General features: G+C 33.1%; 1 protein-coding gene across 5 annotated transcripts in view; it reads right to left on the bottom strand.

Annotated features, from left to right (window-relative positions):
- NOVA1 (NOVA alternative splicing regulator 1) overlaps positions 1–23,736 on the bottom strand; it is a 142,203-nt gene extending 118,467 nt beyond the window's left edge. For 2 of the 5 annotated variants that reach the window (XM_065871618.1, XM_065871619.1), the window contains exons 1-2: positions 22,570–22,594; positions 21,405–21,548 (exon numbers count right to left, since the gene is read on the bottom strand). In XM_065871618.1, coding sequence (XP_065727690.1) covers positions 21,405–21,548; positions 22,570–22,594 — 169 coding nt within the window. Of the gene's footprint in view, positions 1–21,404; positions 21,549–22,569; positions 22,595–23,281 lie in introns of those variants that run through there. The other 3 variants (XM_065871615.1, XM_065871617.1, XM_065871616.1) reach the window with 3 other exon arrangements.
- Between the last annotated feature and the right edge of the window lie 394 nt (positions 23,737–24,130).

Below are 24,130 nucleotides of genomic sequence, written 5' to 3'. Positions count from 1 at the left end.
AAGAACAGAATGATTCCTACATTTATGGAATGATTAAAAAAAGAAAAACCCAACAAAATGCTTGAGAAGGTACAGTGAGACAGACAATATGAGACAGAGAATCTTACCGTGTCAAAAAGTCAAAGGAAGAAAAGTGCCCAAAGAAGAGAGTGGTTATCAACATGGAATGCTCCAGAAAAGTAAAAGGGGCTGATGACTAGATGACTGAAAAGTTAGTTCAGTGAGTTAAGGAAGTAAGAGGATAACAACGAATTTTAAGGGAATTGGGTAACTTCAAGAGCAGCAGAATGCTGAAAAAGTAGAAACTCAAGTGTACAGATTACCCTTTCAAGAAACTTGATGGCTATGGAAAGGGGAGAGAGGCAGAAACCATAAGGTTATTATCAAAATCAAATAAAGAATTTAGTCTTTTGTAATTTAAGATAAATAAGAACTGTATATATTTCTAAGCCAAAGAGAAAGATCTACTGAAAAAAATTAAAAGATAGAAAAAAAAAAGAGAATAAAACAAGGGTCTGAAAAAGGTAAAAAGAAACAAGATAAATGATAGCCTCAAAAGAGGAAGAGAGGGCTTCCCTGGTGGCGCAGTGGTTGAGAGTCTGCCTGCCGATGCAGGGGACACAGGTTCGTGCCCCGGTCCGGGAAGATCCCACATGCCGCGGAGTGGAAAGGCCCGTGAGCCATGGCTGCTGAGCCTGCGCGTCCGGAGCCTGTGCTCTGCAACGGGAGAGGCCACGGCAGTGAGAGGCCCGCGTACCACAAAAAAAAAAAAAAAAAAAAAAAGAGGAAGAGAAAATTCTCTCTCTAGAAATGTAGGCAAGGATTAAAGTTGAAATTACAGAGTAATCTGAAGTATAAAAGAAGTTGATGGAGGTCCTTGAAGAGAATCTAAGTAAACTGTAAAGCATATTCATTTACAGAGTATGAAGGTATCCGGGTGAATTTCTAGGCTGACGGCATAGGACAGAAAGTAGGCACAGGACAGAAAGCTAAATAGAGATAAACAAAAGGATAACAACAACAAGAGCTGGTTCAGTTAGAAATATATATTAGACTGAGAAGTAGCATCAATTGGCCCAATTTTAGTCTTTTATCTAGGGATGCTCAGCAACCCCAGAGCAAAAGTACATAAAGTGGATGATAATAAAAGCATGAGGCTGAGCTATATAAGATCTTACGTTTATATTGTAAATACTGACAGTTCAAGAAAAACAAAGATAACACATTTTTAAAGATTTTCAAGAATAGAAATGGATATCATAAAATTGAAAAAAGTAAAACACTAACGATATAATTAGTGTACAGTATAATACATTCATTGCTACCTTGGAAATGTCATCCATTCTTAATTTAAAAACATTTAATTCTATTTTAATTCCACATGTATCCTTCTCTTTAACAGCATCTTAATGTAAAACATCTTACACCAAACAGCTTTGGGTTCCAGCTTTAAACAGAGCCGCATAAATTAGTAGTCATTTAAATTAAAACTGAAAAATATTATGAGAAAATAGTTACTTTAATAACTTCAAAATTTAAAACTACTCCAAACATAATGGCTTTTTATATTAAAAAATCTTAACTATATTGTCAAGTATCTTCTAGGTAAAATAATTCTCTAAAAACTGTATACATTCACTACCATTTAGGAGTTTTGGTCATTGATGTAGGTTTGAATATGTAGTAACTGGAGATTTAGAAACTCCTTTTTAACATGTTGGGTGTCATCTATCTTAAGATAAATAAAAATCCAAATGACTTGACAGACTAAATGGGCCTCCATAATCTAGCTCTTGCCTAACTCTCCAGCTTTATCCCTTATCATTAAGAAGAGGTTTGACCTTAAATACCTTTGTATCTTCTGTACATAGTAAAATGCCCCGTATATAATCCATACTTAGTAAGTACTTGCTAGCTACATACATGGATAAATAAATGTTGGAAAAACTGGAAATCTTTACCTTGGTTAACACTAAATTTAAAGAAAAACGTGAAAAATTACTCATCAGGATACATTAAAATTCCAATTTGTATTTCTTACTTATATATAACTTTTATTAAATATGACCATAGTCTAAATATGTTTTAATTGCTTATATAGACAAATCTTAAAGCTATCTTATAAGAATAAAAATTGAAACCATGATTTGAGCACACTGAAATCAAGCACATAATAACACTTTCAAAATAAAGCTTCAATACAAGAAACTTTAAAAACAAGTCAAATATGGGAAAATTACCTTCATTCAAAGGAATTTTTTTGTCATAATAGGATAAGGTAAAAAGACCATGCATGGGCTTTGGAGTCAGATAAACCTGTATAAAACCTGTCTCTATCAGCTGTGTGAAAATATTATAATATAGATTTTTCTAAAATAATAATGTAAGAATGATATGCAAACCCAAATCTCACATAAATGAGCACTAAAACTAAGGGATGATTTAAGAAACATGTAAATAATAAGCATACCAAAATAATTTTTTTTTTTTTTTTTTGGCGGTACGCGGGCCTCTCACTGTTGTGGCCTCTCCCGTTGCGGAGCACAGACTCCGGACAAACAGGCTCAGCGGCCATGGCTCACGGGCACAGCCGCTCCGCGGCATGTGGGATCTTCCCGGACCGGGGCACGAACCCGCATCCCCTGCATCGGCAGGCGGACTCTCAACCACTGCGCCACCAGGGAAGCCCAATAAAATGTTTTAAGTCACAAACTTTAAGCCATAATTTTAAGCCAGAAAATTAAATTTAAATGTTAAACTTTAAAATGAAACCAAATACAAACCCACATATTCTTATCCCTGTAATCCAGGAAGCCACAATTACCACAGTTTTCCTTTTTACACAGCAGTGACTAAACAAACTTCCTCTACTGTATCATTTATATATTGAGAAATGTACAGATGTATCTTGTCTTATTCCAGCAGATTCTTTTGCCAGTAAGACATATTAATAAAATGCATGATTAGAAAAAAGTCAAATTTGTTATTACATAATTGATTAAAAACATATTGGTTCTATAAAAAGTCAATTATTTTTCTTCCTGTATGTGAAATAATACTATTTCCATTAATAACTGAGTACAGAATAAAAAAAACATAAAGTAGTAAAGTAAAAACTAATTAAAGAGAGAAATGAAGTTCATTAATTAGAATAATTTTTCATGGGCCATAAAATGAGAAGATTCATAGCTGATAAGCATAAAATTATCTCAAAATATTTTATAGGAAAATATTTACCACTTGGATAATTTTGTTCTAGGTATGTAATTTCTTTAACGTGTAATCCTCAAAAAGATGAAGTTTTGATTTAGCAAAATTTTCCAAATTGTTCAGTATATATTATCATTCACATGTACATACCACTTAACATAGTTTACATTTTAAGCTAACTGTGTCCTCCAGGATCAATGGATTTCATTTTGATATAATCCAATGAACTGGTATTATTTAGAATTTTATTAATCCTACTGCTTCATATTTATTCTTTAAAAATCAATTCTTGCAGGTATGAAAATATTTATCTTACTATAATGAATATACTGATGCTGATATTCCTTAGGGTACAGACTGCTTCCTACAGACTTCCCTAAAACATAAAATTAAACATGAATCTAGTTTTCCTGGTGCTTTATCTTTTGAAATTATAATTTGAGGACTCAGTCTGGTCAACGCAATAACTAGGACAGACTACTTTCTGCCACTTTCCAGAAAGAGTTTTAACACACTGAATTCACAGCCAACCACATCTTTTTTTTTTTTTTTTTTTTTTTTTTTTTATGCGTTACGCGGGCCTCTCACTGTTGCGGCCTCTCCCGTTGCGGAGGACAGGCTCCGGACGCGCAGGCTCAGCGGCCACGGCCCACGGGCCCAGCCGCTCCGCGGCACGCGGGATCCTCCCAGACCGGGGCACGAACCCGCGTCCCCCGCATCGGCAGGCGGACTCCCAACCACTGCGCCACCAGGGAAGCCCCACATCTTTAATTAATTCTTTAACTGACTAAGCAGAGCAAAATGCATTTTTGCAACATTTACTTTTGTTTTTAATATCTGCTTTCAGCTTTCATTTAAGACACATATCTTAAACAATCAGAATCATGACAGATTAGATGTAAAATCTGACTGAATGAGAGAAGGTAAGGGTACCTCCAAGATTTCTGGCCTTAGAAAACTGGAAGGATGAAGCTGCAATTAAGATGGAGAAGATTGTGGGAGAAGTAGATTTTGAGACTGAAGAGAAAAATCAGAATATTTAAAATCACATCTAATTCTAACGTACTTATTAGACATAACAAGTGATATCAAGTGGGCAGTTGCATCATTAGTCTAGAGTCCAGGTGAAAAAGTCCAGAATGGATATAAACATTTGGTAGTCATCAAAGAACAGATGGTTATTTGAAGCCATGACACTGGATAAGATCACCAAGGGAGTAAACGTGTATAGGAAAAAGGAGAGAGTGGTCCAAGACTGAGCTCAGAGAAATGAGAACAAACCAACAAAGGAAACTTGAGGCTGCAATTAGTTAGGTAGAGGTATGCTGGATGCAGAAAGAAATGTTTCAAAGAAGAGGCAGTGATCACTATGTCAAATACTGCTGATTGTATATAGAGATAAGAACTGAGAATCCACCTCTGAATTATCCTCATTAAAGTCACCAATGACCCTGACAAGAACAGTTTCACTGGAAGGATGGGGTCAAAATTCTAATTGGAATAGCTTTTAAAGAAAAATGGGAGGAGAGGAACTGGAGACAGCACAAGTATGGACAGATAGTTTGAAGCATTTTACTGTTAACGGCCTGGTAATTGGAACAGGCAGTGGGATAAGAGAATATGCTTTTTTTCTTTTTTAACACTGGAGAAATACAGTATACTTGCAGGTTGAAAAAAAATAGAATGGGGGGGGAACTGATAACACAAGAAAGAGAAGAAAGAATTTCTAAATGATATCTGAGTACCTAAGAGGGAATGGAATCTAGAATAAAAGTAAAGGACTGGCCTTTCCTGGGGCAGGGACAGTTTCTCAGAATAATAAGAGAAAATACAGACCATATAGGTACTGATACAGTTGGGTTGCTAGATCTACTGGTGAAAGCTTGTGAAATTTCTTTTAATTACTTTTTTTCTCGGTGAAATAGGACATAAGATTGTCAATTAGGATGACAGAGGATGTTTTGCAATTGATACTTAAATTCATCATATATTGTGTGGCCTGCTGCCTTAGTTCCAAAGAAAAGTGAAAATGTTACACATGAGAAGGAAGTTGGGGTTATTTTCAGCATTCACAGCCTATCTCAAATTGTTCCATTTCCCAAAACCATATCCTAATATAAACAGAGATAACCCTTAGTCATCTGTACCCTAGACAAATACACATTCCTCTTTTATAAACTGCCAACTTTCAATATTACTCTCATTCCAACTAGACTTCATCATCTCTACAGGTTCTAAGTATCTAAAATAAGTCCATTGCTGTAAAGATTAGGCCCATAGTATTTAATCATTCTAGAATTAAATTACCTTTTGCAAATCTTCTCATTTTATTTTTTCCTACAGCATCTAGTATTTTTATATATTCAAAGGTGTAACATTCTAAATACAAAATTGAATTTACTCAATACTATAACAGATATTCACTAATATTTTATATTTTCAACAAAGCAACCCCCAAATCAATATGATCTTAATTACATTTATTGTCCTCAAGGGCGCATTCACACAAAACAAAATCACATATACTGTTGTTCTTGCTATTATAGTATTAGATGAATCTTAAATATTTAATACGTAAGTAATATTTAATACGTAAGGAATTTGAATATAGCATTAAGTTTATACACTGATTATAACAAAATATAGACATATCATAAAAAAGAATTTTACCATAATGGCAATCAAGAATTTTTGTGACGACTCACGGAAAATATGAATACTTGTTAAGGAATGTAAAGCAATAAATCAGACCCCTAAAAGACACTCTTAGTAAAACTATATCACTAGATTCTCTTAGATCTTTCATGGAAGCTGCATGAATTAACGTGTTTAAGGCCTTCACAGAAGTAATCAAAAAATTTAACTTGAAAAACAAGTCTTATGAATCATCATCTATATTACTAAATATCTAGTTTTATCATTCAGTACACTATGACTCTTTTTGACTAACAGAAAAAGAATTTTCAGAAGTCTTAGTATCTTGAAAAATATCATTAAAGCAAGTATTAAATATTCTGTATGCCACTTGCTTTATTCCTACTGAAGCCCTGATCGATACTTTTAATGTACAAGAATGAAGGACAGACTAATGAATTATGTTAATTTTTGAGTCTTAATATAAAGAAGCCCATATGCTTCATATGCAATTTAATCTGCTTAAATATTATAAAATCATGTCCCTAGTTTTTATCTCAACCATATGGGTGAAAAACAAACAAAGCTCTGCATACATTCAGGTATATCACAGAGCATATTTTTTGGCTATGTAAGTAAAAATATCCACATAGCTGAAATAGGAAGGACACCTTAGAACCTCCATAAGTCCATTAACCAAAAGAGGTGATTTGCTGAAAACTCATTCCTATATATAACAAATATCGTTTGTAATTATCTAGTAAAATATGAACCTATATAAAAAGGCATTTATAAAGTATGAAAGAATACATACGAAATTATTTATATTAATTATCCTAAAGGATGAGGAGAGGTTAACTAACTTTCTCTGTATTGCCTACACTTTATAATAATCAGTTGTTATGAGAAAAAAATTTTTGAAAAAATCCTTATACCGTTTCCTTTTTGCCACCCCATTAATGTAATTTATTTTACATTAAATCTTTGCTGTAAACTTAGTATTATTAAATGTAACAAACACGGGAAGAAGAAGATGAAAAAAGATAAGTCATAAAATGCTTACTATATGTCAGGTATTATGTGACATGCTTTTACATTTTTTCCTTTTGTGATACCTAGACCAACATTTTATAACTATGCAAGAAGTACTAATCACACACAGATGAGAAAATTAGAGGTCCAAGAAGATTAAATGATTTGACCAAAATCATACAACTAGTTAAGTGGCAGAGCTCGGATTCAAACTCTGCTCTGTCTGATGCCACATGTTCTCTAGGAGTCTTGTATTCTATCTCACATCCCCATAAAGCATTAAAAAGTACTGAATTGATTTGATATTTTCTTAATAAACTCCACTGTGTAATATCCAAAGCATATTATCTTCATAAAAACTTTGATTATATTAAGTACTATCACAGTGATTTGACTAGACCTTACTAACCTTAAGTCTACAGTTTAACAAATCTCTAGAGCAGTGGTTATATATGATTTAAAATGTGAAAGACAAATCTTATAATGCTAAATGAAGAATAATCAAATGATTTCATGTAAAAAACTTCGTAGACAAGGCAAAATTTCAAACTCTCCTAATGTCTAATAGCAATATGAAGACAGGAAATACCTAGACAATATCAAGGTTCTATGTTTACAGAGGTCTGGTCAGAACAGAAAACTTGTTTTTAGTCTCTATTTTGCTGAATTATTACAGTTTCACTTTCAATGGCAAAACTGAAATTTGAAGCATTTCCAGATGAACAGGGAAAATTATCAATCCATAAAAAATATCTAATTATTTCTCGGTGATGGGTCAAATGTGGCAGTTTGGTGAATCTTACCTAAATTTTGAATACTGTATTTTTTAACTGAAATTTATAAGCAGTCTGATGCAAAGAGTTATAGAATAACAGTAAACAAACAGGTTCATCATTAACTTTCTATATCACAAATCATTTTAACTTTCACTATCTTATTTTCCTCAACTGTAAAACAGATATAAGAATTCCTGCCTATACTGACATTTTAAGCAGAGATGTAAGATCAAATTAAGGCATGATTAGCAAATTACTTTTATGTACTGCTTACTTACTTTTATTAAATTTTAGTTATACAGTTCTAGACTTTTAAAAACAAGACTATCATTTTTCCCATTAATGGTCAAGAGATAGTTTAAATATGTACATAAAGAAAATCAGAGCCTGGCTCTTTAAAAGATACTTAATTTAGCTAACTGTTACTTGAAATGTTTCCTAAACCCAAAATTTCTTCAAAATTTTCCTCAAACAGAATTGTATTTGTTCTGCATATTTTAAGTAGTCAAAAAATGTACATAGTCCTTACCTACATTATTTATCCCTTTCATTTAGGGAAATTATCCTGCTCACAGTGCAGTTTCTACTTATTTTTAATGTAATCCGCTGAAGTATTTGAAGGGTTTTCAGAAAAATTTTTAATAAAAGCAATATTTTTAAAAAAATTAAAGAAAAAAATTTGTTCAAGAAACCTGGAATATGATTTCAGAGTGCAGTCATACTGTCATAAAGGGGCAATATTTATTGCAGTTTGCTTTAAATGGTTTTATAAATGGTATATAGACATAGAACCTCAAGGCTTTTCCTATTAATATATATACATTTTCCAAAAATAAAAACACCATTTTCAATTCTTAATTATTTTACTAAACCATTTTGGTTATACCAAATAGATTATTCCTTAACAAAAATACATGATTACATTTCACATTCATAATCATCTGTCAAACTATATACTGATTACTTGTAATTCTCATTAATTTTCACAAACTTTAGAGAATAAGTTAGTTACTAAGAGGGATCCCATGTAGATAATTTCAATGGCAAAAAAATTTGCCATTGGGCTGAAAACAAGGATTTACAAAGTAAAGGGTCTGTCAGCATTCTAAGCCCACCAGCAAAAGACTATAAAATAAAAGTAGCAGCCTTCCACCGTAAAATTACTAATCTTACTAATACAGTACATTAAACATGCCATTTGAGATATATGCCAACCTAAACTACCACATATGGCATATTTAGCTTATTATCACAGTTTGTGTTTTCACATCTAGAGTCATTCTAGTTTTTAAATAAGATGTCAAATATACCAGTGTAGCTAAAAATGTGATAAAGCTTTCAAAGGAACATACATTTCCTTAAACAGAATAGGTACGTACTTCAGAAGAAACAATGTCAAACATTACTGTAAAGAAAACATGGCTGGAAATTTTCAGTTGAGAATATACGTGTAAATGTAAAATGGAATATCATCTTAAAGGCAGAATTCGTAAAAGATGTTCAATTTAAATAAATGTCACTTTGAAACAATTCACAAACCCAAAGTTCCTTCACAGATTTTCTCAGAAGGAATTGTATTGGTTCTGCAATGCATGCAGTCACCTTACCTATATTATTTATCCCTTAAAGAACAAGTTATGTTACCATGCCATGATATGCACATCAATTTGAAGGCAATGAGACTCTGCTTATGCTTCCTTTTTATATGGAAGTCAACCTTGAGTTATACAACTGGTATTACTGAATTATGAATAGCATTTAAATAAAGATTACACAATGAATATTTTTATTTCAAATTCCCATCTGGTGCTTAATGTCACTTCAGCTGTTCAATTTTTTAATGTTTCTCTACACAACTAGCCAATAATTTCACAAATAAATGCTAAATAGATTTTTAATCTCATTTTCTAAATGTAAAACAGTGCCATATTTTTCACAGTGACTTTTTAAACTCATCTGGATTTGACAGATTATCAATTAAGACTAATTTTCATATGAAATAAATATTTATCAATGATGGAGAATCCTGCTGAATCTCAATAATCAATTGAAATGCCAAACAAAATAATTATACGACAGAGAATCCACTAACAATAATGAAAGCTTCAACTTTCATTTTCATTGACATAACACACACCAATGTCTCTATCACATACCAAAACTTTAGTGTTTGAACACTGTCAAAAAATTAAAATTCACACATTAAAATTGCATACGTTGTGCAAATCACTAATTTTCATCAAATTAAAAATAAATGTTCATATACCAAGAGAGCTAGAAACTAGGCCTACATATTCATAATTTAAGGAATGAGAAAATTTTTATCCGATCTATGATTCTAAACAGCTATTAATCAAAGGCAAACTAGTAAAAGAAACCATTTGAGTCACTAACTTTAAATGCACCTGCATAGACAACAGGTTATATAAGAGTGAACAAATGTCAAAAACGGATTTCTATCTCCAGAGCTTTCCTGAATACGGCAAAACATTCCTCACTGACATTTTCATTCACTAGGTTCCACACTTTTTTTCTTCTACCCTCAGCACATAGTTGCTTAATAAAAAGATAGCTTTCATATTTAACATTTATCTCTAGTAGTTTTTTCCTTTCTTTCTAAACAAATTAGTCTTCTCTTTAATTCTACTTATATAACCGAGGCAGAAAGCCAGACTCCCCAATCTACTATTTAACTCTGTTTTTAGATAACTAGGGCAATCCTTCCTCCAAGGTACAAGTATCACTATTTATATTTATACAAATACATCTATTTTAATTACAGTACCACTGTCATTCATCTTATAGACATAACAAATGTACTTTTTCTTTAAAATATTTCTTCCTATTGAATGTCTCCAAATTAAAAATATTTCCATCAAACTCTTTTCTTTTACATTTTTAATACATTTTCTCTTATCTGTACAAATATCGATAGTATCTCCCTACTCCCACTCTCTGCCCACAGCAATATCTACTTTGTATCCCAGTAATACAAACTACTTTTGGACCCCTGCATATACCAGGAATTTTTCATAACTCCATGGATATATATATTGTCTCTGCTTCAAATGACCTTCCACTCTTGTGCACCAAGCAAATTAAAATTCAACCCTCAAAACTCTGTCAGCTCCTCCTTGAAGTCTTTTTTGAAGTATATCCTCTTCTCTCAAGATCTTGCCACTGACACAGGCAGTTTCAACTTCAAGACATAATTCTATCATTATACAATTATCAAATTTCATTATAACCAGCTATTTATCTTTATTGTTTCTTATTGCTCCCCTGCTTGAGAGTAAGAACTTCAGAAAACTGTATATCTCGTTCTAACCCCAAAGGGAACGCATAAATGTCCATGAGAATGTTAAAATCTGGCCATGGTGGCAGAGAAGGGCAGGGGAAGCCGCCAAGTAAACACTTAAGAGTTATTTTAACCCATTATTCTCCATCAGCTTTTTAAAAAATAAATTGAATTTATAAAAATGTAAGGGACTAAGCCTGAAACTAAATATATTTATTAAATCTTAGAAGTTTCATTGGTTTATTGCAGCAAAAATCAAACAATGTATTAATACAAGATAAACACTAATATTTCATACATTTCTCTAAATTCTGTTTAAAAAGTATTTAAAAGACTTTGAAGAAAACCAAATTCAATAACTTTCCTATTAATTTCAAATAAAGTATTTGAGTTAGTCAAGCTCAAAGCATATAAATTCCAATCTACTACATAGTTGGTATACTCCTCTCCTGAGTAAATAAGAAAATTTAATAGTCCAGCTTCTAAAAGTCCTAATGTATTTATACATGTTTACTTCCCCACTATAGGTGGGGAATGAGATATTAAAATATATTAAAAACAAAACATTTACTAATCATATTTTTAATAAAGTAACCTCAATTTAGTGGTTAGTAATCTTTGATTTTCAGGGTATCTCAAGAAAAGTCATCAGTAGATTGTTCCTTACTGCACAGGTAGCCATGTGGCAATATGTAAACTGTAATGTGATATAACTATCAAATCTGGTAATATAGGTACTTTGTATTACTTTATTAATAAATATTAGTTAAGCTCATGTTTCTTAAGACAGAGTATTTTTAAATTGATCTTCATCTGGGAGACGGCTTTTAAGTACTCTCCATAATACTAGCTTTCAGTTTTCTGAAAGTTTCAGGACAACATGCTAAATAGAAAACAAAATTCTACTCTTCTTTCATAAGACCTGGCCCATATTTGTCTTAACACTTCTATGGTCTTTCCTTGTTCGTTTGAATTTTGAACTCATTAGTTTACTTATCCGAAATACAGATGTTTCACACACACATATACTCCCACACACACACCCCTAAGTAAACTAGAAATATAATACAAAATTAAAGATGAATTGCCTTCTACATTCACTGTATTGATATCACCCCACTGAAGTAAACTAGAAATATAATGAAAAACTACAGATTGCCTTCTATATCCACCACATTCACAGATGAAGCCTCAGATTGGTCATTCATTCAATCACACATTCATTCATTTATGTTTCAAATGCCACAGATGTTTAAAGCACTGGGCTATATGCTGAACATACAGCAGGCATGAAGGGTGACATAAATTCCTTCATATCAATGAAGCTTAATTCTACTATTCAACTGTAGTAAGTAAAGACTATGACAAATTTTTTTGTTTTAATTTAAATCCGTGAAGGAAAAATGTCTACAAAATCACGTTAAGTGACTTTTATAATTATGTTAGAAAGTAGTCCTTAAGCCTATAATGCAACGCAAAGAGCACCAGAATTCTAATTAACCGAGAAGTGGACCAATTTGATGAAATGGATAGACAAAAAAGAGAAAATAATTATGTTTTAAAATTAATAATTATTATATATCTTCATTTGTACTTAGATTGCCGTACAATTACGCTCATGCTTATTTCTTAATCATAATACTCTGCCCTTTTAAAACCAACTGTTATGAATACCTAGCCAAATATGCAATACTTAAGGAAATTATATGTCATAAAAATATGGAAAATATACATATCCCCAAAAACAGAATTTGACTTAGAAAGGCTATATAATTTTTTTTAGCAATGTCAATACTCTGTTTAACCAAAAATGAAGAAATTAAAAAGTTGAGCTAAGGAACAAAGGAAGGAAGAAAAAAAGAAGGAAAAAAAAAAACTTCGTAAATGAAGTAACAAAGCTGTAGAAATCAAATAACCCTGAACACTGCCATTTTCAAACAGTACAATTATGAAAATACAGAAATGACCAGGTTATATTCCGGGCAATATAATCTACCATATCTTTGTTTTTTAACATATGGTAATGATAAAGAGTACCTGTCTTTGGCCTTTCAGTGTAGCAAATCAACAACAACAAAAATTACTGTAAAATAACTACTGTGCTTTCAACTTAGTTTAAAAAAGCGGGGGTGGGGGTAGGAGTATTTATTTTAAAACTAGGAGAGAGAAGTGAAGACTTATTTCCTCAGAGAGGCACATTCAAAAAGAGGAAAAAAAAAAAAAAAGTAAAGCAAAATAAAAAGAGAATGAAGTACGTACTATAATTGTACCACAAATTCAGAAAACATATTTAAAAGTTGCAGGACAATTATTTGCCTATATCACTCTTGGTATCTTGGTTTTCTCAACTATTAAATGAAGATTCTGGAAGAGATCGCACCTAAGCACCATTTCTTTCATCTAGTTCCACAATTCCATTATTTTTCCAATCCCTTTAAACGAAAAAAAAAAGCCTCTTCGATACTCCTAAGTGTCCTCACTAAGTCACTGACAGATATCACAGATGCAATATAAAAAATATTTTTAAACAAAACTTAAGGACACAATAACAATCAAAGCACAACATTTTAGGGTGAAGTAAAACATACCCATATTACTTTACAAAGAAAAGATGCTTCGTAATACTTCTAAGTCATAATGACCATAGGACACCTGGACTCATAGGAAGCAGCTGATAAATACTTATATTGACAAGAGAAAAACTTCCAGACAGATTTCAGAGTGAAGGCTGAAACTAGATTTTTTTTTAAAAAGTACTTCTCTGACTTAAAAAAATTAATTAGTCTTAGAAAATTAAAAACACAGGAGTTATACAAAGAATAATTAAAACTATGTATGTGAATGAAAGGTCTCCAAGTAGAAGCTCAACTGCTTCCAACAATAATTCCTTCAAAAACAAGTATTTCAAGAATGGATATAACCAAAATTGAAAAGCTGCAGTTATTCAAAAATATTTAGTAACATAAAACAAAAACACATACTGAATTCTCTACTATCGTGTTAAAATGCACTACCCCTTTCCTTCTTTTCTGTCCTTCCCTCTATCTACTAAATCTTAAAATAAAGTCACCGCCCAATCTAAGTACTAGAGCAGCAAATTATTAACAATTTAAATGAAGACAACTTTCTTCAAGGTAAGAATGATTTCTAAAAATTCAATCAAACTGAGAGTAGCATTTATTATATCTATCCTAGAGGAAATGCAGGATTTGAACTCTTAATTAGTAAGTTCATTGTGTGAAAATTTATCCTACAATCAAATTATGGGGCCTTCATCATGTAACTGTTCTCAAAAATCTTTCAAAGAGAAAGAAAAGTTATTCTTCAAAGCTTCAAAAAGTATGCTAAGTTTCACAAGGAAAGTAAGAAACACTACAGTCTAAAACTTAAAAATTACTGAGTTCAGAATAAAATTCATTGGATATGACAAATATACTGAACATCAGTAAGACATAAAACAGGTCTTAAAATAAGAAAAATATTAATTTTAAATATCAATTATTAAATGAGTATAAAAATGGTAAAAAATGTTTTATTTTCCACACCAAATAATCTTACCTGAATCATTTTGCTGTTAAAAAACTCAAGATACTGATTTCATTTTTCATCTGGTCCTGTCAACGATGCTATGACAGGCCCTGCAGGAAGCAGCAAAAGATCAATGATGGAGTGCAGATATTATGTGTTTTCATGATCAAGTTTGTCATGGAAAAGGATATCCATATAGTGGTTTGAAACTTAGCAAATGTTGAAAATATCTCAAAAAGTTTGTTAGTTACATAGTAATCTTTATTTTCTATTTTCTAGTCTCAAAATGTTTATTCTTATTCAATATCTTCTTTATCAAAACTTCTTAAATGTGTAATTTTAAAGACTATTTTTATATTGATGAGAATTAATAAGAAAACAACATTCCACAATGTCAAAAATGAAAAATCTTGATTGATAAATGAAATATGTTTAAAAGTGGAGGAATGATTCTCTCCACTTCTAAAGATGATTATTTTAATCTTATTTTCCACAATTACTATAATTACCAATAAATTACCTATTATTCATAATCTAATTAAGATAAAATTTAGAAGCTTTTTCTTACAAACAGTAACTTCAGAATCAAATAGTTATTGGCCACTCTGGTAAAAATTCCTTCAATAAAAGTATATAGATTACAAAAAATCTGCAAACTCCAAAACTTAATTACTCTTGGGTAATTGACAAGTTGTAGTCAATGGATACCAAAAAATTCAATTTAGTAAAACTAATAAAAAAGTCAAAATAATAAAACTGCTTCACAAAGACTCTAAATGATATTTTAAAATTCTGAATTATTTTAAAATAGTATAGCACTTTGCCAGATTTAATTTAAAGACATTTTTTCCGTTCAAAGGCCAACTGATAAACAGGACTGTGATGAGACATCTACATTAATTGGGAACACTATTAGAACATACAAGAAACTTCTATATGTGTCATGGAAGCATACTGTCAGTATTTCAAATATATCAAAAAATTTAAAACAAAAGAAATGAATGATTGACTTTTTTAGAGTTTTTATTTAATCAAATTTTAATTTACTTATAATAAATTGTGGTAAAGAACCACTTCAACAGCACTCCTATATTAAGCTGAAGCATCCTAAAAACATTTTTAACATACTATGCCTGTCTTCTGTGTTGGAACACATCAAAACACTCAGCAAAGTTTGCCTGTCAAAGTCCCTAACATGCTAAAAAGATACAACTTAATTTTACATAGGTTCTTTCTCTTGTAAAAATAAATAAATAAATGTTAATCTAAGATAATAAAAAAAGAACTACAATGTACTTCCACTTATTTCCACTCACTCATAACCTGAAAATATACTTGTGGAATAGCGAACTTAAAATACTTCCTACTTAAGGTTATTTTCTCTTTATTTCTACACCTAAAGCCCCTATCTCCTTTTCATGTAGATTCTATCAGATTCATGGAAATCATTTTAGTTTCAAATACTTCCATATAAAAAATGGAAAATGTGATGCCATATCTTTAAAGAATAGGATGAAGAAAACAGAAATTTTACCAATCCAAGCATCAGGAAGTATTGAAAAGTACTGCTTCATTTCTTGCATGTTACATTTTATACCGTGACACTTCAGTCTCTGAGGGTAAGGTTAATTAAGCTCCATAGCAGCTGCAGTGCAATGTGAGACACATACTGCTACGGTTCCCACCAATCCAGTCCAATTACCTGTAGTATTCCAGCACTGGACAAGTGACAACCAACCTCTTCTTTCTAGTCACTTGCTTCCACTGGTCTACCGATAAATGTTAGAACAAACTAACCTCTTTTTGGAAAAGACTGCAAAGCTGAATGCACCTGCTGCAGGCTGCAATGATGAGTCCCAGAGAGATGTTTGTCAGTCAGATCTCTGCAGATGTTGTTTAACTTTATGCTAGAGCTTCATCCAAAGATGGAAATGAGATGGCAATCAAGTACAAATCTCCCACCCTCATCCCCCCAATTTTATTCTGAAAAGCTGCACTTGCTCATAAAAGTTATCCTTTAAAACACAGCTCCACTAAACTGGAAACAACTGAGACTAAACTCTAAGTAAAAAAAAAAATTATTAGGTGCTGAATTTTAGTTAACAAGTGGCATAAGTGTGTTCAGCAAATGTTATTTGTAATATTTAAGAGCAAAAATTAATTATCTTAAGCCAGAGCAAAACAAAACAAAAGAACCGAACTATAAAAAGACATGTTTCTAACTGGTGGTTTCTTGCTCGGTTTTTAGTGATACCACATACTCCTTAGAGTTCCCAAGACACAGATCGTTTTTCCTCTTTGTATATTATACGAAACACCTTCAATACATAAATATTGAACTATTTCACCGACTGTGCTCACTATTTTTAAACTATTCCTGAAATCCTTTGGGGGTGATATTTGCAAGACAATGTTGTTAGACGTACTATATTACCTTACAATGCCACAAATTTTACATGAGCTATTTTTCCAAAATCTAGAAGGCTTCAAATAGCAAATTTCAAAGTGACATTGTGCTATATCATTCATGAAAACACTGACACTGTAAAGCCATAACTTACTAAATCGATAATAGAAGATATAACATCCAGATGAAATTAAAAAAAGAATCAAATAAAATGAATAGCTAAGATTTTTAATGCTAATTCAATCTTTCTAAAAAATTTCATACCACAAAACATTTGCTTTCATGGGTTAAGTATAAAAATTATAACTTTCGGAAAGTACAATTATAATATAGATTGTGCTATGCTAATTCCTTCATGTGCTGAGATTTCCCATTGCTTAACATGAGAAATAAAGTATTAAAAATGCAGCAAATTTTCAGACAGATATTAATGTATAAGTGAAAGCTTATGGCTCCTCCCACAACTGAGGATAGAGACAGACAAAACATAAAATAACCCACAACCATAGGCAGCATGACAAACATAAATATTACAACTTTAATATTTAAAGAAAAACACATTATGTGTCAGCAACTCTTTGACAATACTAAAACCAAAGGTATAGCACAGTGTAATGGCAGCTACCCTATTAAATTCAACAATATTGGAAATTATACTTTATTTTCTACTTGTTACAATTATATTTACCTGCTAATTTTGCCTTAAAATATATGCCAGTAAATTTCTAAGATGCAAAGCAACTCAGATCAAAGAAGAGTATAGACTGCAACTTTCAGAAGCTATAACAAAAGTATTCACATTGTACTACCAATACAATAATACTCTTCCTTCAACAATGTAAACAAAAGTGATCTATTCCAAACTTCATAAACTCCTCTTATTTTAAAAGAATTATCATTCTTATACAATCTCAACCCTAATGGTTAAATTGGCCACTGAATTTTCCCCATGTCAAAATTAAGGCAGTGTGGGGTATTTCCTTCACTAAAAGAAAATTTCACTCACATTCTGCTTTTTCATGATTTTTAAAGATTTCACATATAAATAGTTTGTGGTTTTTTAAAAAAGCATCACCCAAGTTGGATAGTGATAAATTAAGCTACAATAAATCTAGGAATAATGCGCTCAAATTTTAATTTAAGACCAAAAAAGGAAATAATTTATATTAAATGTGATCCAGTTTTATAGCCACAAGTATAAAAACAGTTTAAAACACACACAAATACATGCTAAGATTATAGAGAATTCCTGTTTGATATAATGAATATCTCCAGTGTCATATAATGGAATAAAATAGGTACACTATGAAATGTTCTAAAATCTAAGGCATACATGAAAATATTTATTTTATATATCCTTTACTATTCCCAATGAATAATGTATTCAATAAATTTTCCCAATTATCTACCTGAACCATTCATTAAATGATTTTAACAGATAAAATCAATCTATTTATTAACAAAACCAAACACATCTTCAGATGCCAAATAAAGGAATAAAAGAATACTATCCTATTGCCATCCTGAAAATGCATACAGTAATGTATTTCCCAAAATGAGAAAGCTGTTTTTTAATTAAAAGGCATTAACTTTGGGTAACCTACTTATAAAAAGGATATATAAATAAATCAAATTAGGTTCCTTTAATCAAGTAAGAATAAAAGATATATTCATAAACCACAGGTAATAAGTTAGTATTTTATAAGATTTAGATTTTTAGTAATAGATAAATGAATTACACAGCACAGCAAAAAAATGAATCTACTTATCGATCTTTTTTTCCGATTACAGTAATTGATAAATGTACTTTACAATCCTCATCATACAATGTCCCCAAATTATTTTATTTTATATGACATGCTAAAATACACAATGTAATATACAGTTCTATAAATTCTAAATTCATACCAATTAATGTGCAAAAACTATTTTCTTCATCTCAACCATAAATATTAAAAATTACTCAGAAAAGCAAGGTTGCTTAAGAGATTACTTAAGCAATGTCTGTACTCTGTAATATATACTCTGAAGAAAGTTTTTCTCAAATACACCAGTATTTTAAGTGAACCTTCTGAAAACAATTGCATTGTTTTAAAACTTAGGTATTTGAGAAAATCCATTAAGTTATACAACTGAAGTGCACTTATCCCCAAATATTCTGTCTTACAAATAAGAAACAGAAAAATGCTTCATGAAATAAACATCGGGCATATTCATTGTAATGGAATATGAGTCGTAAGTACATATATGAAACACACAAAAAAGGGCTTTAATTACTGCATAATCCTACAAGAAAGTCCTCATAACTAGGCAGTATAAATCACAGCTTTATAATTTAGTTCATTTGAGATGAGCAAGGTAAGTATCCCTTAAATATATCTGAGTAAGAGAAGTTGAAAGTAGCTCAGAGGCTGCTATGTTGAAGAATACCAGGACCTCAGATAATTCCACAGGCTTATGGTCAAGTATGAACAGAAAGACTATTAAAGTCTGTCAGAAGAGAGATGTATCTGTCTGAACAGGTAATAACCTAGCTAAAATCATATTTACATACAAAGTGTTCAAAATTATTAAAGCTTCTTATAAATTACAGGGCTTTTTTTATCCTTACAATTGATTCCATAGTTTGTGACTGGTTTCCACCTGTTACAGGCAGAGTATAAGCCTTCTTTTATCCAGACATTTCAACTCACATTTGATCACGTTACGTCACTACACACACAAAATTTTATTCAACGCGTTCCAGTTTTCCATTTTTTCCAACGGATATTCTTGCTCTATATGAATAACATGCCTCAGAACTATAAATAAAATAAGCAATTTCAATGTAATAAGAAAAAAATACACAACTGTGGACTAAAAACAAAAGATCTAATTCTAGTTGCACCCTTTCCAACCCACTGAAAATACACTATATTCAAATGAAAAGGCATTTAATTTACTATTTGGAATATCCTTGATAAACACCAATTTTCTGTAACATCCCTGCACATCTGATACCCTCATGTATAATGCAGAAAAAGCTATTTCATTTTCATCTATTGACAGTGAATTTAATTTACCATTGCAGCTCTTTTCCTAGAACTATAACATTATTAATTCTGCAATCAAGCTCTTTTGAATGCTTTTATTTGCACTAAAGATTTTCACAATTCCACATTTTTTTCATCATAACATACCTTTTAAATATAAGAATGTGAATATGTCAGCAAACTTTCTTAATGCATAAGGAAAGTTTCAGAGACAAGGAAAGCCATCTACAAAACTACACTCACAGAAAACAAACTTTCATAGGACATATCTAATAGATAACACCTTAGTTTAATAAATGTAATGTTTGCCAAACATACTACATTTAATTTACATAACTAAATGACAGTTCCAACCATTCTAAAACCGTCTTATGCAGTACAGTGGCCCACTTTCTACCACCAAGCGATTGGCTATGAAAAAGAAATCCTCCAAATGTTTTGCTTACATTCATACCAGATGTCTTTGCTGTACTAAAGAACTCTTACTGAATTAGATCACTGAAAGCAAATCAGCTTTTCTTTCCTACCAAGAAAAAAAATAAGCAGTGTTGGTCCCCTCAGCACTGAATAAATATTTTTTATGGCCATAAATATGAAATAACCAAAAAAAAAACTGCAGAAGCTACATGTAGGTAAAAGCAAATCAATTAATGTTTTATCTAGGAGATACACTGTTAAACTTAAAATCCATATATTAAGTAGCAAAATGATTTTAAAAAGATAAAGATAAATGCATAGTACTATAGACAGTTTAAATTTAAAAAACACACTGAAAAGTTATAAAAAAAAATTATACCACCTAGGAAACTTGCCATATTCCACTGGGTTACAGTACCTACAGTACCACACAAACTGTTAATATATTTTGATCAAATACAGCTCTTAATACAGCTCTTAAGTAACACAAATTTTGAAGCATTATTTTACTTCTTACATAATAATATATTTCCTTGTCACAGTTATATTAAAAACACAATATTTTAAAAATCTGAAGAGGCAGCACTTGTCCTCTTCACTCCAGGGCCAACAAACAAAGCAATGAAGCAGAAAGAGGTACATAATGGATTTAGAAAGTAAATGGTGCATTCTTTAAGAAGCCTTTCTACCCCCTCTTCTGAATTCACTCTAGTCTAATTGTCATTACAATTATTTCTGAAAACTTCAGAAGAACCCTATTTCCTGATGCCAGCTGTCTAGGTTTCTATCTTTAAATTTTAGAGTTTTTTCCCCTAATTAGAAAGAAGTATTTAGAAATACCCAGAAGATTCATCTCGAAATTGGTCTACATCATAGACAGAATATCAATTACAGAAACAAAACATAACCAAGAGTGAAAATACTCTTAAAATTTTTCCACAAATACTCTAATACATCAAATAAATAAACAGTCTACACTATTAAGAATTTTTTCAATACAGCACACAACACAGGTAGATCTTTTATTTCCTTGGGGATTTATCAAACAATCTCTTCACCATTGCACCTACCTGGGTAAAAATCTTTGGACTTAGACAGCTTGATGGTGGCTCCAGTTTCTTTTTGCAACTGAACAATTGTCTGTCCTCCCTTCCCAATTATAGATCCAGCAGCATAACTAGGTATGAGAACCTTTAGAAAATACTGGCCGTCTTCTGAAAAATGCAAGGAAATATACTTCGTTAACACAATAATTTTAAACTTTGTATCCTCCCTCCACCCTCAAGAGAGAAAAAGAGCGATTAAAACATTGGGCATACAGCTGCAGGAAATATGGGGTTAATTTTTTTTTTTTAAAGAACGAAAATAAGCCAATTACACTGAAAAATAAATACGTACGAAATGTTTCCCATTCTGTAGAATTTATACTTTCAAACTTGGAATTAAAATCTAAACATGTTCTATTATTTTGCAGCACTGTATAAACTGATGACTAAATTCCAGTTGTTATTCCAAACATGGAAGTCTTCCAATTCTATCTGTAGTTACTATGGTAAAACAAAATGAACTGACCCTTTAACAAAACTTCAGAGATTTACACCATGACAAACCTTAACATATTGCAAAATAAATAAATAAAAAGACAGTAAATAGTGATGAGCTATATTTGTTTAACATGAGCAAACACATAAGGACTACAATTAGCCATTGCCTATATCCTACCTAAAGTATGCAAAACAACCATTCTCCTACCAAATAATCCACCCAAACTGTAGGGTGTATTCCAAGCCTTCAATAATTGCCAGGAAATAACTCAAAGTGATGTGGACTGCCAAATCTAACTAATCCTGGAGTATTTCTTTAGCACTCCTTAGTCTACTATGATCTCGTTTAAGCTCATTAATTAAAGGACCTTAAGAAGAATTTTGCCAATACTAAAAAGCTTAGGAGTCATTTACATCAAATACACTTAAAAGTGACCAGATAATGTTCCTTCTCCAAAAGAATCACAATCATTAAAACGAAGGGGGTAGATTAACCAAGAAAGATTGAAATGTTTTAAAAAAATAAAGCCAACTCCATAAACTTTAATTTCCGTCAAACTGATCATGTCTTAAATAGGAAACACCCCGGTAAATCCAGCTTCCTTATGTGAATGAACGTTCCAAATTTTTCGAGTGTGCCATTCGCAAGACCCCCATCCGTCTCTAATGTACGTGCTGTAGATAAATTCACCTCTGCCTCGATGCATTGGGTGCATTGTTAAGATGACTCCAGTGCAAATGAAGAAGCGATACCGGTCCCGTTAAAACTCATCTTCCCAAGAAGCGCAGGATGTTAACTAACAAGTCAGAGTACCAGACACCCCCACCCTCGTATGCACACCCCTGAAGACAAATCAGTGAAATATTTGCACCGACAATGTAAGTGCGGTAAGAGTATGCACTCTTCCAGATTTTGCATACTACTTGTGGCCCAAACCAAGGGGATGAAGAGAGCAAAACTCTCCGGTGCCCCAATCATTTGCTCTCCGCTACCCAAGTGCCATTTATTTATTTATTTAATCAGACTGTTAAATGCAGCGCGCATCTTCGGGCGGCCATCACCTCACTCGGGGTCATCCTCCTCCTCCTTAACGGACCCCCTTGCCCAGGTCTAGGATATTTAAATAGTCAGCCTTTCGACCGATTAAATGGAAAGATAGGTCTATTCCGAAAAACCGGTCGCCATTTTGATGAATGATAAACATAGAAATGGAAATGTGTCGGGGCCGGCGAGATGCGGGGCAGGTGCAGGGGAGGGGGCGCGAGGCAGGGCGCGGGAGCCGCCGGGTTCGGGCTGGAGGTGTCCGGGCCGCGGGAGGGAGGGAGGGAGGGCGGCGGGAGGGAGGGAGGCAGGGGCGGGCGGCGGGGGATGGGGCCAGCGGGGAGGTGGAAGCGATACCCACCGCCCGTATTGGTCCTCTTGGTGCTGCCGGCTTCAGGGGGGGCTTCCAGCGGCCTTTTCCGCGAGTCCGGCGGGTCCAGGTCTATGGGAACCCCAGTGTGGGTCCCGTTCTGCTGGATGGGAGCTGCCGCCATCATGTTTGCAGTTCCTGCCGCTTCTACGGGGAGAAGGTTCTCCCTTTTGTTTTGGCTTTTTCTTTTCTTTTTTTTTCTTTTTTTTTTTTTTTTTTTTTGCTTTTGGGGTTTCTTAAGGTTGTTTTGTTTTTGTTTTTTTTAATCGGATCAATAGAAATCTCTTTAGGAAAAAAAAGCAATGTTGCTGGTTTGTTCTCACTGGGGAGGGGGCAGGGCTGAGGAGCAGCTGCAGTGCAGTGTCAGAAAGGAGACAGGGGAATGGAGGGGGTGTGAGAGACGGAGGGTGAAAGAAGGAGAAGAAAGGAGAGAGGGGGAGAGAGTGGAGAAGGGAGAGGGGCGAGTGAATGAGCGGGAGGAGGGGAGCGGGGAGGACGGGCAGAGGGAGTGGGAGAGCGCGAGGGCTGGCGGGGCGCAGGGAAAAGCCGAGGAGGAGGGGAGAGTGAGGGAAAGAGTGAATGAGCAGGAGGAGGGGAAAGAGGTGGACGCGGAGAGAAGAGCGAGCGGCGGAGGAGGGCAGGAGCCGGGAAGGAGCGCGGCGGTCCCCGCGCCGCGCTAGCGCTGCGCTCGCTCCCGCTGCTGGTGCTGCCGCCGCCGCCGGAGCGGTTCTGCCGTTGCCTGGGCTGCTCGGCGCTGCTGCTGCTGCTGCTGCCGCCCGGTCTCGCTCATTATTTCTCCCGCTTGTGGAGGGGGGGGGGGGGGTGTGCTGGCGGGGAGGG

This window comes from Phocoena phocoena, chromosome 2, assembly GCF_963924675.1.
Source record: "Phocoena phocoena chromosome 2, mPhoPho1.1, whole genome shotgun sequence".
NCBI classification, from domain to species: domain Eukaryota; kingdom Metazoa; phylum Chordata; class Mammalia; order Artiodactyla; family Phocoenidae; genus Phocoena; species Phocoena phocoena.
Note: the sequence above shows the minus strand (reverse complement) of the source record. Positions and strands in the feature narration are given on the sequence as shown.